Raw genomic sequence first — 15,016 nt, 5'->3', positions numbered from 1 at the left:
TTTACTACCGAGCCATCTTTCCAGCCTCACACCATAGTGGGTTTCGTGTTTGTTTGGCAATGTTATCTGCAAAAGTGTTGGTTCTGCCCTTACCAGAAAAAAAAATCAATCAGGCCTTATACAAAAAAAATGAGAAAACCATAAAAAAAAGAGTGTGTGGATAAGGGAAAAATAGAAAACCACAAGCGACAGGAATCCCATTTGTTTAAAAAGTAATGTGTAGGGCTAGAAAGATGGCTCAGCAAGCAAGAGCATCACTGCTCATTCAGAAGACTTGAATTCAGTTCCCAGCATCCACATCTGGAGTCTCTCAAATACATACAATTCTACTTCTAGGGAGATCTACTACATCTGGCATTTGGGGACATCTACATTCATATGTACATTCAACCTCCACAGTCACATAGACACAAAACTGAAAATAAATCTAAAAAAATTTACAAAGCAATGTAAAGGTAAGAGTTCACATATGAATGTCGGAGGGAGTTTTATAGTGTTGAGTGTTCAACTTTGTATTGTTCAAGAAGAAAACATGTGCTTCTAACCTCTGTGCCCCAAAGCTCTTCTTGTAGTTACAAGACCTCACATCAGTTCAGCCTTTTTCAACATGGGTGTGGTTAGTCATTAAATCATATTTTACATAAAATGTGACAAGAAATGTTTAGTATCTGAAACAAAATAAGTCTTCTGAGGTTGAATTCACTATCTTCTAAGAACCCGTAGTCCTTGGAGAACTCATTTTGAAACACTATGAGAGAATAACAGCCATTGTAGTGTGGGTACCAAGTGGGCATCCATCACAGGTGAAAAATGTGGAAGCTGTATAACATCTTGAAGCACAGTGTAAATGTCCTTTCGGTATATATGTAAATTGAACATCTGGGATTTATAAAAAAATTGTTTATAATTATAAATTATATATTCAACACTAACAGATGATTAGTTTTACCTAAAGCAAACACTGGGGACATTATATTTAAGGTAAACTGAAACTATCTTCAAAATTTTACTAATAGGGCTGGAGAGATGGCTCAGAGGTTAAGAGCATTGCCTGCTCTTCCAAAGGTCCTGAGTTCAATTCCCAGCAACCACATGGTGGCTCACAACCATCTGTAATGAGGTCTGGTGCCTTCTTCTGGTGTGCGGGCATACACACATATACAGAATATTGTATACATAATAAATAAATATTTTAAAAAAAATTTACTAATAGTGTTCAGAATTCTAGGAAGCATATATATGTAGATGGCAATGTAAAACTGAGTAATTCCTCCCAGACTCATAAAGCTCACTACAAATAAGAGCAATGCTATAGCCAGGCCTCTGCATTTCTTCGAAATGACTCATCTTTTCTAAGATTGTTGAACCTTTAGAAATAATTGCAAATATCCACAGGTCAACTTTGCAAAAGTTACTTAAAGGATTTGGCCTATGATGCCCTTTCTCTTAGATATATAAAACTCTCCAAGGTCTACGACCAAGTCCTGCTCTTGTTTTTGTGAGAAATTTCTGGTTTGGGGAATGAAAACAACTAGATATGTGTGAGAATTATTTGACCCCTTGAGTTCAAATTATATTTGCTTGAAATAGAAATTATTATTGAATAAGAGGCTTGTATGACTCCAGTGACTGGAATATACAAACCTTGATTTAGGTCATTTCTGGCAGTTATTGAACAAAAGATTGAAATGAATAGATTGTTCATCTGTCAAAAGATGAACAGTATGACAGGGTCAAATCCCAGCACAGCTATTTAATCTTATATTTGAACTTGTGTCTTGAAGTGAGACTTAGGAATGATTCTTCTGTTTTAAATGTAAAAGAATGCAAAAGATCAAAATAGTAATTTCTTTTTTGATATGAGTTTATTTAATTTTGTTTGATATGTGAGCTCTAGAAAAGAATATTAAGGAGTTATTGTAAAGTAGCAATTCTTACATGTGGGCTTCTGTGAGATGATGTGTAGGCCATGGAGTTGAAAGTCATCATGAATTTTGATAATAAGGGAGAAGTACTATCTACTCTAATGCATTATACAAATGATAATTTTTAAAATTCACCAAGCCAAATTGTTCACCATCTAAAGAATTTTAATTTGGTGGCCCCAAAGCATATAGGCACCTATAAACCATCTCTACCAAGCATTAGACTTTGTATAGAAAGGAAGAATCACCCAATTATAATAGATGTGATTCATCCAACATAAATGTGAGTGAAGACAGTGGTGATGTGTGGTTTTGAACTGGAGATTATCAAATGGCACATTGTAGAAGGAGCTGTGGGCTGCGTTCCACCCGGTTCCTGCATGGCTAGCTTTATACCCGAAATAACAACACACAAATTTATTTAAACACTGCCTGGCCCATTCGTTTCAGCCTCTTAGTGGCTAATTCTCACATCTTGCTTTAATTTATATTTAGTAATCTGTGTAGCACCATGAGGTGGTGGCTTACCTGGAAAAATCTTAACCTGTGTCCATCTCAGAGAGGAGAGCTATGGCGACTGGCTCACTGCCTTCTTCCCAGCATTCTGTTCAGTCTACTCCACCCACCTATCTTCTGACCTATCAGACCAAGCAGTTTCTTTATTAATTAACTAATGAAATAACACATAGACAGATGGCCCTCCTCCATCAGCACATTAAAATATAAAATATCTCATTCTTTGCCCTCATATAGCAGATTAATCTGTATGTGAATGTGTGTGTGTGTGTAAATCAGAAGTGAGCCTCAAGTATCATTCCTTGAGATGCCACCCACCTTGAATTTTAAGACAAGACTTTATCAGTTTGGTTAAGCTGTCAAACTTGTTGTCTAGTGAACCCCAGAGTTATGCCTATCCATGCATCTAATTCAGTTAAACTAGCTGTCCAGTGAACCCCAGAAATAGGCCTTTCTCCTCCTCCCTATGTTGGGATTGCAGCCATGTGCCCCCATGCCCAATCCGTATATGTGGACCCTAAACATTGAAGTCAGATCTTCAAGCATGTATAGCCAATGCTTTACTAGTTAAGCTATCTCTCTTCTCCCAGCTACCCCATTCTTCACCTCCCTGGGTTTCTGGGTTTCTATGCAGTTATTCACTTTAAGAGGTGTGTATTTAGATTATGTTAATTTAGCTCTTCTGAATAGATTTCATTTTGAAAGCAAAGAAAGTACCTGATGACGCTTGTCAGACACCCAATTAGTTCAGTACTAGGCAAAGTAGTTGTGAGTGTCACCTCTGCCAGGACAAATTGTCCATTCTTGTCAAGCCCCTTGATTCCACTGTGAGAGAAAGAATGAGACCTCAGAGTATCTAATTAGTTTGAAAATTGTAAGGTCATTCAAACTCTTTTCAAAGCCCCCCTTTCCTTCCCCTTTGTGAGATGGCAAGGTTTGGCTTCCAGCTTTCTATAGTTTATAAAGAATGAACCTAAGTGTTACTGGAAGCGGGTGACATTGAAATCTGTCTCTGCAGGTGTTTATGAAGTTTACTGTTTAACTTCAACTTGACATTGCTTCCAAGTTACATTTGTCCTTGCTTGTTTTGCTTTTTCTTTCCAAACTCTTTTTCAGAAGTTTGCTCTTGTTAATATTCCACAGATTTCTGTGCCTTTCTTGTTTGCTTTGTTCCCCTGGACTCTGCAGGGGGTGAATATGCTGCAGGTTGAATGTGTATCTGGCAGGCTAAGCCATTAGTCCTAACGGAGCTGCACACTGGCATCTCCCAGTAGAGCTCTGGGAAGATATTACCCCTTGAGCTTCCCTTCCCATTAGCAGCAGGATGATAGAGGACAGCAGCCAACTTGCAGCTCTTTCAAAGATGCAGGTTATAACCCTTCATTCAAGCTAATGCTTGTTGATGTTGTAACGTTTTTTTGAAGTTGACCCTTTTGGCCTTGCCTCTTAAGCAGCCATGCATCATCTCTATCAGGAGAGGGTTTGCAAAATTGTGTTTTGCTCTTTGAAAAACATGAAATTGCTTGTGGATGGAAAAGAAGAAAACAGCATTTAGTCAAGGACCTAGAGACCTCTGCTGGTTAAGTGACTTACTGAGTGGTTTTCTACTTTTGTTTATTATTCAGAAGGTAAGATACACAACTTAGCCTTCACATTACCAATTTCCTTTTGAATTAAATTATCCATGACATGTACCTTCACTGAATGGAGGTTAAGTCTGCTAAAAGACATGTTAAGAATATTGAGTAATATCTTCTGATTAATAATGGTATCAACTCTGGTTATTAAGTTAACATCAGTAGTTATTACCCTGTAGAAATGCCCCATGAACGGGTAAGTCCTCAAATCATAGCTGTGGTGATTTTCCACAGGACTTTTAGCAAAAAGTCTTCTACCAATAAATATAACTGAGAAGACAAAAGCATTAACTGTACTGTAGGCAAGAACTGATATGTATAAATATTTTCATGAAATATTGGCTATTCTATACTATATAGAATAACAAAATATGCCTTAAATGGAAGCATGAAAACCATGGTAAAATGTGGATGATTGGTGTAGTATTCAGTATTATGAAATGTGATAATTAAATGCCTTTTTGAATTTCCTTTTGAAACTGTGGGTAGAATTTGATTTTCTAAAAGAGCTTGGTAAATCCAAGACTCACTCAAAAATGTTGACTTTAAGGATCATACAGTGAGCTTTTTTCCATTATAATAATAGATGACAATAGTAGTAGTAGTAGTAGTAGTAGTAGTTATTATTATTATTTTAAATGTCAACAATTATTAATCATGGACATATAAATGCTATAAAATGTGTCTATGTAACCTATTGGAATGAAATATATTAGTTAGAGGTTAGTTAAACTGTTTTAATGGAAGAAAACTCAGCATACAATGGCTTAAGTAAGTTCAATTACCTCAAGTTATCTTTTCAGACATGAACAAGTAGCCCTTACTACTGCATTGCTTTGCATTGCAATATTATTCAAGGTCCAAAATACTTCCAAGCCCATAAAAGTTTTTTTTTTTTTTTACCACTTTCCAATCAAATGGGCAAGACTCTAGAACAAGAGTCTGACAGTGCCCTTTCTACTTTCACTAGTGATGAACTGGAAGGAATCTAGTCACCTAGTGATGGAGGAGTGTCTATGTGTTAATTTCATTGGTTAATAAAGAAACTGCCTCGGCCCTTTAATAGGACAGAAAATTAGGTAGGCGGAGTAAACAGAACAAAATGCTGAGTAGAAAGCAGTGAGATAGACGCTTCAGGCAGTCGTCCTAAGCAGTTACCATGCTTCTCCTCTCCAAGACAGACACAGGTTAAGATCTCTCCTGGTAAGCGACCACCTCGTGGTGCTACACAGATTACTAAATATGGGTTAAAGGAAGATGTGAGAATTAACCAATAAGAGGCTGAAACTAATGGGCCAAGCAGTGTTTAAATGAATACAGTTTCCATGTAATTATTTCGGATGTAAAGCTAGCCAGGTGGCGGGACACAGCCCCTCTGCTCCATATACAACCTAGTTACGTTTTAATGAAAAGGAATCTTGGGAAAGTGTAGGTAGGAATTCATGACCTCATCCAAAGGTGGTTCAGTGATCCTTAAAGTTTTCTCATATTAAAAGCAAAATAATAGCAATTCTTAAGTGACAAGAATAATTTAACCCATTGTTAATAGAAGTTCTGTCAATTCTCCCTTCAGTGATTAAAAAGGTCAAGAATGTGGTTCAGAAACATGGTGCTCAGAAAGGGTATACATTTTCCTTAAATGTCTTCTTGCCCTTATTTGTATGTCATTTGGAAAAGGAATTTGATTAAAAGTCCATTTTAATCTTTAATTGCTTAGAATAAAAAATTGACTCTGCAGTGACTATATGCCTCTTTGTTTTTTGTACTGTTATAGCTCAACCTAACTGGGTTCAGAAAATAGATGATATCCATGTAGCCATGGAAGAGAGTGTCTTCTGGGAATGCAAAGCAAATGGGAGGCCCAAGCCTACCTACAGGTGGCTAAAAAATGGTGACCCACTGTTAACACGGGTAAGTAAATCGCTGGTAATTGTGGCAATTGTGTCTTAATGTAATGCAACGTTTAATGTGGCTTCGTTGCTATGGAAACAGAACACTGTTGAATTGTTTCCAAAATAAGAAGCAACAAAATCCCATTAATAGTATAAAAAGTCAAAGTGAATAGGTTGATAGAAAAAAATATAAATAAATCTTGTTAAACTTCTATAGTAGACCTTTGTAGCACAGATTAACACTGTGGTAGCTCTACACTAAGAAAGCCACACAGAATGTCTGGACTTTTTGTGACTTTGCTAAGATATGTAGAGAGAGACATCACAGCATCTAAAGAGTACTGAAAAATCACAAGGATGACCATCAAAACGCAATGTGACTCTCAAAAAGAAATCAGAGGAACAATTATGTCCAATTCAATTTTCTTTATTGTGTTTTTCCTATGAAATATCAAATGTTACCTGTAATTCAGAATTTTCTTCAGCCTCCACATTGAGAGCCAGTTTTCATGCTCAGATTTCTTTCCTGCATAGTCAACCTAGGAAAGAAAAAGTGTCTGCCCTGGGCAACTGATAAAGGGAATAATTTCTTCTGATCACCCCAATCTCATGGTCACCCTCAATTCCCTCGAAGGCTCCTCTGATTCATCAAACCCTCTGTTACAAAAGTCAACAAATTGCTAGTGTGCAGGTTTCCAGTCACTTGGCGTTTCCCTCTCTTTATGAAATGTGAGGGCACAAGGATGCCTTGATCAAAGTCTAATAAAATACCCATTCAGCTAGATAGCAGTTTTTAAGAAGACAAGAGTTTTTACTCTTAGTTTTTGTGTTCACTGGTGTGTGTGTGTGTGTGTGTGTGTGTGTGTGTGTGTATGTGTGTGTGTGTGTGAAAGAGGGGGGAAATCCTTTATGAAATATAGCTTGATTCTAAAGTTGCATGACTTCAGTTTGACACATGAGAAGGTTCTCTTGTCACATATGCTTTCTATCTTTGATTCTGCCACCTTGACTAGTAGCAGATCATTTAAGTGTAAATAATCACAATGACAGCAATCAAGCATTTGAACATTGATTTATGTTTGAAACATGTTTTATTCTGTATCTCTGGCTAGCCAAAAAACTCACTATATAGATCATCCTGTCCTCAAACTCAAGAGACCTCTCTGTCTCTGCAGCCTTGTGCCAAGATTAAAGACATGTGCCACCACCATGCCTGGTAGAATATTGAATGATTAGTTCCTATTCTTTTCTGGTCAACTCATCAGGCACTAAAAGTTTGTGTAAGATCATCTGAGATAATAACCTATAAGCCCTTAAAGGACTTAAGAGGTTGAAACTCTAAATGATAAATTTGATTGTATATTCTCCCCTTTCCCAGTTAACATAATGTCATAGATTAAAAGCTGCTCTTCGTCTTTCAAGGTCAAGTCCACTTATTTATAGGGCATATTCATCTGAACAACTTCACTATTAAATCAACATGAATGCAAGAGAATCCTACAATTTAAATTCCATTTACCAACTGATATGCTACTGGTTCTACTTGCCATCTGACCTGGCACAGATTTACTTGACAAATAAGCAGATCATGTTAATGTAAATTGCTTGTATGATGACTATTTTCCTCCCGTTAGGCCCTCTACGTAGCATGTAGCAAAACTGCCTTAAGCTCTCAGCTGTAGAAGGTCACAATTTCTCCTTTTTCCTTTCACAGGACAGAATACAAATCGAGCAAGGAACACTCAACATAACAATAGTGAATCTTTCAGATGCTGGCATGTACCAGTGTGTGGCAGAGAATAAACACGGAGTTATCTTTTCCAGTGCTGAGCTTAGTGTAATAGGTGAGTCCTTACAGTGGAAAGAGAAAAAAAAAAAAACGGGGAGGGGGAACCATAACTCTTTAAGTGACCATTGTTCTTCCATGTCTGAACTTTCCAGACTGTGTGCTGGTGGTCTGCTGATGTTTCTCTGTCTTCCCTTTGGAACTGACCTCTCCGATCTACATTTCCAGCATCCTATCTTTCACAATGTTTTTGCCTTTAATTCTATTTATTTATTTATTTATTTATTTATTTATTTATTTATTTATTAAAATTTTCCACCTCTTCCCATCCTCCTATTTCCCTCCCCCTCCCCCTCCTCCTCTCCCTCGCTCTCCAGTTTTGAGAGAAGTCAGGGTGCCCTGCCCTGTGGAAAGTCCAAGGCCCTCCCCCCTCCATCCAGGTCTAGGAAGGTGTGCATCCAAACAGATTAAGCTCCCAAAAAGCCAGTACATGCAGTAGAATCCAAATCTGGTGTCATTATCATTGCCTTCTCAGTCTGCCCCCATTGTCAGCCACATTTAGAGAGTCCAATTTGATCACATGCTCGTTCAGTCCCATTCCAGCTGGCCTTGGTGAGCGCCCATTAGATGGGTTCCACCGTCTCAGTGGGTAGACGCACCCCTCGCAGTCCTGACTTCCTTGCTCATGTTCTCCCTCCTTCTGCTCTTCATCTGTGCCTTGGGAGCTCAGTCCAGTGCTCCAATGTGGGTCTCTGTCTCTAGCTCCATACATCGCCAGATGAAGGTTCTTTATCAATGGCTTCTCAGTCAGCCCCCATTTCAGCCACATTCAGAGAATCCGGTTTGGTCGCATCCTGGTCCATCTGGATTTGGTGAGCTCCCATGAGAACAGGCACACTGTCTCAGTGGGTGGACTAACCCCTTGCAGTCCAGACTTTCTTGCTCATCTTCTCTCTCCTTCTGCTCTTCAATTGGACCTTGGGAGCTCAGTCTGTTGCTCTGATGAGGGACTTTGTCTCTATCTCCATCCGGACGAAGATTCTATGGTGATATTTGAGATAATCATCAATGTGTTAGTGGGGCAAGGCCGATTCAGGCACCCTCTACTCTGCTGCCCAAGGACCTATCTGGGGACATCCTTGTGGACACCTGGGATCCTCTCGAGAGCCAAGTCTCTTGGCAACCCTAAAATGACTCCCTTAATGTAGATAACTTCTTCCCTGCTCCTATATCCGCCCTTCCCCCATCTCCACCCTCCCACTCCCCCAAGCTCTCTCCAGTCTTTCCTTTTTCCCTTCTCTCTCCCGCACTTCCCTTCCCTCAAGCCCACCCCCATCTCTACCCCCACCCCCATGCTCCCAACTTTTGCCCAGCAATCTTGTTTGCTTCCAATTTCCAAGAGGATCTATATATGTTTTTCTTTGGGTTCACCTTGTTATTTGGCTTCTCTAGGCTGAATGTCCTTTGTTTATTTGCCTTTAATTATTAATGACTTAACTCACCAATCTATTTTCTGAGACAATCTCTCAACTCCTTTATTCACTTAATACCTTCATGTATTCTTATATTCCTTTGGTGCTTATCAAATGCCAACTGCATTCTTCAGTGTTGTATTTGGTGCTGTGGATGCAGTTTTCCCACAGATCAATGGAACACACTGCTCCTGCCTGCAGGGCTTTCTGTCCCATTCTCCAAACCCCAAGATGGCTTCCTCATGTAATGACTGCAGGCTCTACACCTGAATCAGTCCTCCCATTACTGATTTTTGTGTTGACTGTTATTTGTATCCTTAATAACAGAGGCCAGGAGTATATTATACTTTGATATGATCATTCCTTTTTCTCACACTGCATTTTAATCTCCCAGTGAAGCCAAAGTTCATAATTATATCCTCAGGGCTGAATAAGTACATAATAGGTGTTCAATAAATACTGAATAAATACTGAATAAAGATTGTCAGTGAATGGCAGATTTAAGATATCCTTTCAGAAAACAGATTCATGTACAAGTAAATATATGATTAAGTAATTGGTTAATCTAATCTATGGATATTTTTCCAAGTCCAGGAAAGTATATATCCATAGAAAGATTTTAAATTTAGCTATTACTACTAAAAAGGTAATATAATGCCCTAAAAGCACCAAAACAATTATAAATTATTTTACCATACCATTTTTTTTATTTTCCAGGACAGGGTTTCTCTATAGCTTTGGAGTCTGTCTTGGAACTCTCTCTGTAGATCAGGCTGGCATAAAACTCATAGAGATCCACCTGCCTCTGCCTCTGCCTCCCAAGTGCTGGAATTAAAGGCATGTGCCACCACTGCCTGGCTCACCACCACCTAATTGTAGTGTGGAGCTGCAGGCTGCATTCTCGCTGCCCGGCTCCCAGCCACCGGCTAGCTTATACCCCGAAATAACAACACACAAATTGTATTCTTTTAAATACTATTATTTTCAGCCTCTTACTCACATCTTGACTAATCCATATCGAATAATCTGTGTAACACCACAAAGTGTTGTCTTACCAGGAAAGATTCAGCATGTCTGGCCTGGCAGCTGGCTTCATCGCATCTGTTTGCAGAGGCAGGGCAATTGTCTGAGCCATCTACCTCACTTCCTTCTTCCTGTTCTGTCTACTCCACCCACCTAAGGGCAGACCTATTAAATGGGCCAAGCAGTTTCTTTATTAGCCAATGAGAATCCTCCATCACCTAATTGAGAAGGTATAAGCAATAGTTTTTGACTGGCCATATGATGTGGGAGAGTCTTCTGTTTGTGTTGATTTCATTTGTTAATAAAGAAACTGCCTTGGCCCATTTAATAGGCCCGCCCTTAGGTGGGTGGAGTAGACAGAACAGGAAGAAGGAAGTGAGGTAGATGGCTCAGTCAAATTGCCCCGCCTCTCCTCTCTGAGCCAGTCGCCATGAAGCCAGCCACCAGGTCAGATGCCATGCCTCTCCTCAGGGAGACAGATGCAATCAAGCTCCGGCCCAAGATGGATGTACGCTACAATCTTCCCAGTAAGGCACCACTTTGTGGTGCTACACAGATTATTAGATATGGGTTAATCAAGATGTGAGTAAGAGGCTGAAACTAATGGACCAGGTAGTGTTTAAATGAATACAACTTGTGTGTTGTTATTTCAGGGCATAAGCTAGCCAGGCGTCTGAAAGCTGGGCGGTGGGAATGCAGCCCGCAGCTCATCACTACAGCCATAATCTAAGGAATGTGAGGAAAAGAGCAGAGAACGAGAGCAATTTGCATACCCAATAACCATTCTAGTCTCTAAGCCCTGACTCTCCCGCTTAAGTCCATCCTCCATGACCACCATGTAGATCTTACTTCCGGAAGTATATCAATCTCAATTTGACTATCTTCCAACCTCTGCAAAGGAAGGAAGAAAGGAAGGAAGGAAGGAAGGAAGGAAGGAAGGAAGGAAGGAAAAGTCTTCACAGCTACTTTTCTTGCTCTCTCTAGGCTAGACCAGCATCTTGTCAAAAGCAAAATTACTGAGAGTTAAAAGAGCCATGCAAGCTGTGTACAGCGAGCCTCAGAGAAGTTTAGAAATACTTCATTTTCAAGGCATAGTTATATTCCCAAATCCCCACCTTGTAATGCCATTAACTTGGGTGCTACAACTTCAAGTCAAGATTGCCAAAAGCACAGGCACCTTCTAGTCAGAGCCTAAGGAGTGAAGATAAAAAACTCCTATGAAGTAATTAGCCATCCTGATTGCAGCCACATTTACCATTAGCACCATAGTGGCATCTCAGTAAAGACACGGGCCAGCCTAGCATTGGAAACAGGAGGATTGGTAGGAGCCCAGGGATGAGAGTTTAGCTGATAAGCAGGACCAGGCATCTAAGCCCTGCACAAGTCAGATTTGACAAATACACACACAAAAAAGACCAATATGCCAGGCCAGAGTACAATGGCCTGAAATCACAAGGAATCCAAGATGATTCCCTGTGAGTGTAGAAACCTGAATGTCTTTCAAACAATTGATTCATGTGCCTAAAGCATAAATAGACAGAATTTAGCTGGAGACATAAAGCTGAAAGAGTATTAATGAACAGTTTCAGAAACTCTTAAAGGACAGATTTATAATCCCATCCTTAAAAGCCCATTTTTCTTTACAAATTTTTCACATTATGTAGTTTGAGTTAATTTAAGGGCATTTCTGTGTTGACTGGGGATTCCCTAAAGTCTTACTCAAGGAGAAGACATTTGTTCTTTAAAAATGCAACATAGCTAGATATTGCTTAGCTGTAGTAAACTACAGCAGTATTTTGTCCCACAAGATACTTTGTTCTTCACAGAATAATAATACTTTGACTCTTTGGGCTTGTATATTCTTATTGCCTAATTCTAATTCTTATTGCCTGTATTACAATTGTGGGCTTAAACTGGTATTAAAGAGACAGTGAGAACTGAAATTATATACTTTTCAATGGAGAAGGAAAAAAAAGTGTGCTGGCTTCGGCTATTGATACACTATTAAGACTCCTCAGTGCTATGGGGGAGATTCCCTTTAATGCTAGATAATAGCCCTGACATCATGAATAAGAGATGACTAGGAAGTATATACTTAATAGGCTTTTCCCATGGCCATGCTTTATGTGTTCTATGTGGATATTTAATGTATTTGTAACATGTCTATTTTTAATGGATTGAAAGTGCTAAATAATTAAAGTATTAGATGCTTTGCTCACACGGATAGAGTTTTACCTCGGGTGAGAATTACATAGATGACCTAGTTTGTAATGGACTCATTATAACTTACCTTTTTTTTTAAATTAACCAAATATTTTAAAAGTTTTAAGTTACAGTTTCATTTATTTCTTCTGTGGGATAATATGTGATTCAGGTCATCATGTGTGGAGGCAAGTGTCTTAACCCACTGAGCCATCCTACCCATCCTCCAAGTCTTTTTTCCACAAGTATCTTCATGGTAATATTCTTTGGGCGGTCAGTATTCCTGGGCTTCCTTGAGGTGCTGCACATAAACCTAGCATGATAAAAATAATTCTATCCTTTTCTTTAACTCCTGCAAATATATTAGAATTCAAGTGGATAAAATCCTGAAATAATCAGGAAAGTTGAGTGTTGAATAAATCATTTTAAAGCTAATAGTAACTGTCTACACTCCTAATGTACTAACTTCTACTTATATTCACAAATTGGAAGGGTTGCTCAATGAGTTTCCAAAATATGTGTCTCCTTGTTATGTTTGATACAGAATATTTCTACAATGTAGATCATTATGATATAGAGGTTATCCAAATTCTTTTAGAGCAGAGGCTCTAAGCATTAAGGGAGTGTTCTTTGGGGGAAACCAGTAAGATGAGAAGACTAGGCAAGGAGAAGCAGTGAGCAGAGGTAAGGACGTAATTATATGAACTTCAATGCAGGTGTGATGCAGAGGATGGATTTTTGCAACACAGATCACATCTCAGAGCTACTTTTCCTTGAAGTAGAGATACTGGTTTTTATTTAAGTAAACATTTCAGTTAGTTCCTGGAGGCAAATATGAGGTCCTAGGTGGGAGATGGAGGTACTGGGAGATAGGTTATAGAATGGAGCAGATCTCTTTTCCCACTAATTTCCCATAGAAGAGAATAGTTTGGAGGTGCCAAATATCCAACATTCATAGTACTAGAGGCCAGAAAACAGAGAACAGTTTCTATGCCAACTAAGACACTTTGGTACTTTATCCAATTTTCCCAGACTATGAAGGGCAGTGCAATTAGTATACTAGAGAAACTTAGCGTTGTTCAGAGGATAAAGCTACCAGTGAGAAAGTCATCTACCTAGTAGTCTTTGGATATGACATCAATTTTCCAGGATTTAAATGAAACTATAGCTGCCTCTGTCCTGAAGAAATTCTTTTTTTTTCTAGCTGTTACATAAAATATATACTGGCAACCACTATTACGCTGTATTTTAAGGAGCTGCCACTGAGAGAATTTTCCTGTCCTGCTTGAAAAAGGACATCTGACCCTAACAGGACACTCAAGCAACATCAAGTAACTGATGGTCCAATTAAAGTGAGGTGCAGGGTTGAGCAATTATCCAGTTAATTTGGCATTTATCCAGATGATTGGCTCCCAAATTAGAAAACCATTAAGGCTAAACTAAAAGTTATTTCAGAGGGACTTTCACAAGTGCATCTCAGCCTGATTTCTCAACTGCCTCGTCGAGCCAGATTACAAAATAATCAAACGTAAGAGTGTGAGCAGCATCTAATGAGAGGACAAATGTCTTTCTTATCCAAATGCAACTGTCTAGACAGAAACTTGTAGATGGAGGCTGTACTTTAGTTTCCTGGCCTCCCAGACCCAAATAATTACACAGAAACCATATTAATTACAACACTGTTTGACCAATGGCTCAAGAGTATTCATATCTAGATCTGATATCTTAAATTAACCCATTTCTATTAATCTATATATTGCCATGAGGCTGTGGCTTTCAGTAAGGTTCTAGTGTCCTTCTCCTTAGGCAGATACATGGCATCTGATCTGCTAAGTCTTTGGCCAAAACAACTTTATTCATCAACCAATAAAACCAACACATATACAGAAGGACAGCTAAAGTCATCATTAAAGCACAATTAATAAAAATTCAGAGAGAGAAATTGAGGTTGATCATGAAGAGCTGAAAAGAAAAACAGTTAGTCAATGGCTCTTACCTCAATCTCATTCCAAAATGGCAATCGTGCCTCCAAGGATCTCAGAATGAGACTGTTTTTTTGAGAACGGCTCTTCCCATCTTGTAATCCTCTCTAGGACTCAGATTAAGGGCATGTACCACCATGATTAAAGGCATGTACTGCCTGGTTTCTATGGCAACTAGTGTGGCTACTGGGATTAAAGGTGAATGTCATTATGGATACTGGAATTAAAGGTGTATGTTACCATTACCTTGTCTGTTAGGTTGACCATTGGGGCTGTTTTGCTCTCAGATCTTCAGGCAGGCTTTATTTATTAAAATATAATTGAAATGCCACTACAGAAACTCAACCACAGTAAAGAGGTAAGGCAAATGCTTGCATCTCAGAATCAAAGTTCATACATTTAGAAAGTTACTGAGTTCACACTTGCCAGATGGAAGAGGATGTTGTTAACCCTTCTCCCTGTCAAGACCAAGAAATATTTTGTAAATACCTTTTTCAAACTTGGAAGTTTGTACAACAATATAAGTCACTCTTGTTAACTATTCCAAAGCAAAAACACGCACATAGCCTCAACAATCAATA

The 15,016-nt window shown here is 38.8% G+C and overlaps 1 protein-coding gene across 1 annotated transcript in view; it reads left to right on the top strand.

The window, feature by feature from the left end:
- The window catches only part of Cntn4 (contactin 4), a 353,211-nt gene that overhangs the window by 159,376 nt on the left and 178,819 nt on the right, over positions 1–15,016 (top strand). Inside the window, exons 7-8 of the mRNA XM_038319285.1 lie at positions 5,853–5,989; positions 7,685–7,814. Of these exons, the coding sequence (XP_038175213.1) occupies positions 5,853–5,989; positions 7,685–7,814 (267 nt within the window). The remainder of the gene's footprint in view (positions 1–5,852; positions 5,990–7,684; positions 7,815–15,016) is intronic.

This window comes from Arvicola amphibius, chromosome 2 (assembly GCF_903992535.2).
Source record: "Arvicola amphibius chromosome 2, mArvAmp1.2, whole genome shotgun sequence".
Lineage (NCBI taxonomy): Eukaryota > Metazoa > Chordata > Mammalia > Rodentia > Cricetidae > Arvicola > Arvicola amphibius.
Note: the sequence above shows the minus strand (reverse complement) of the source record. Positions and strands in the feature narration are given on the sequence as shown.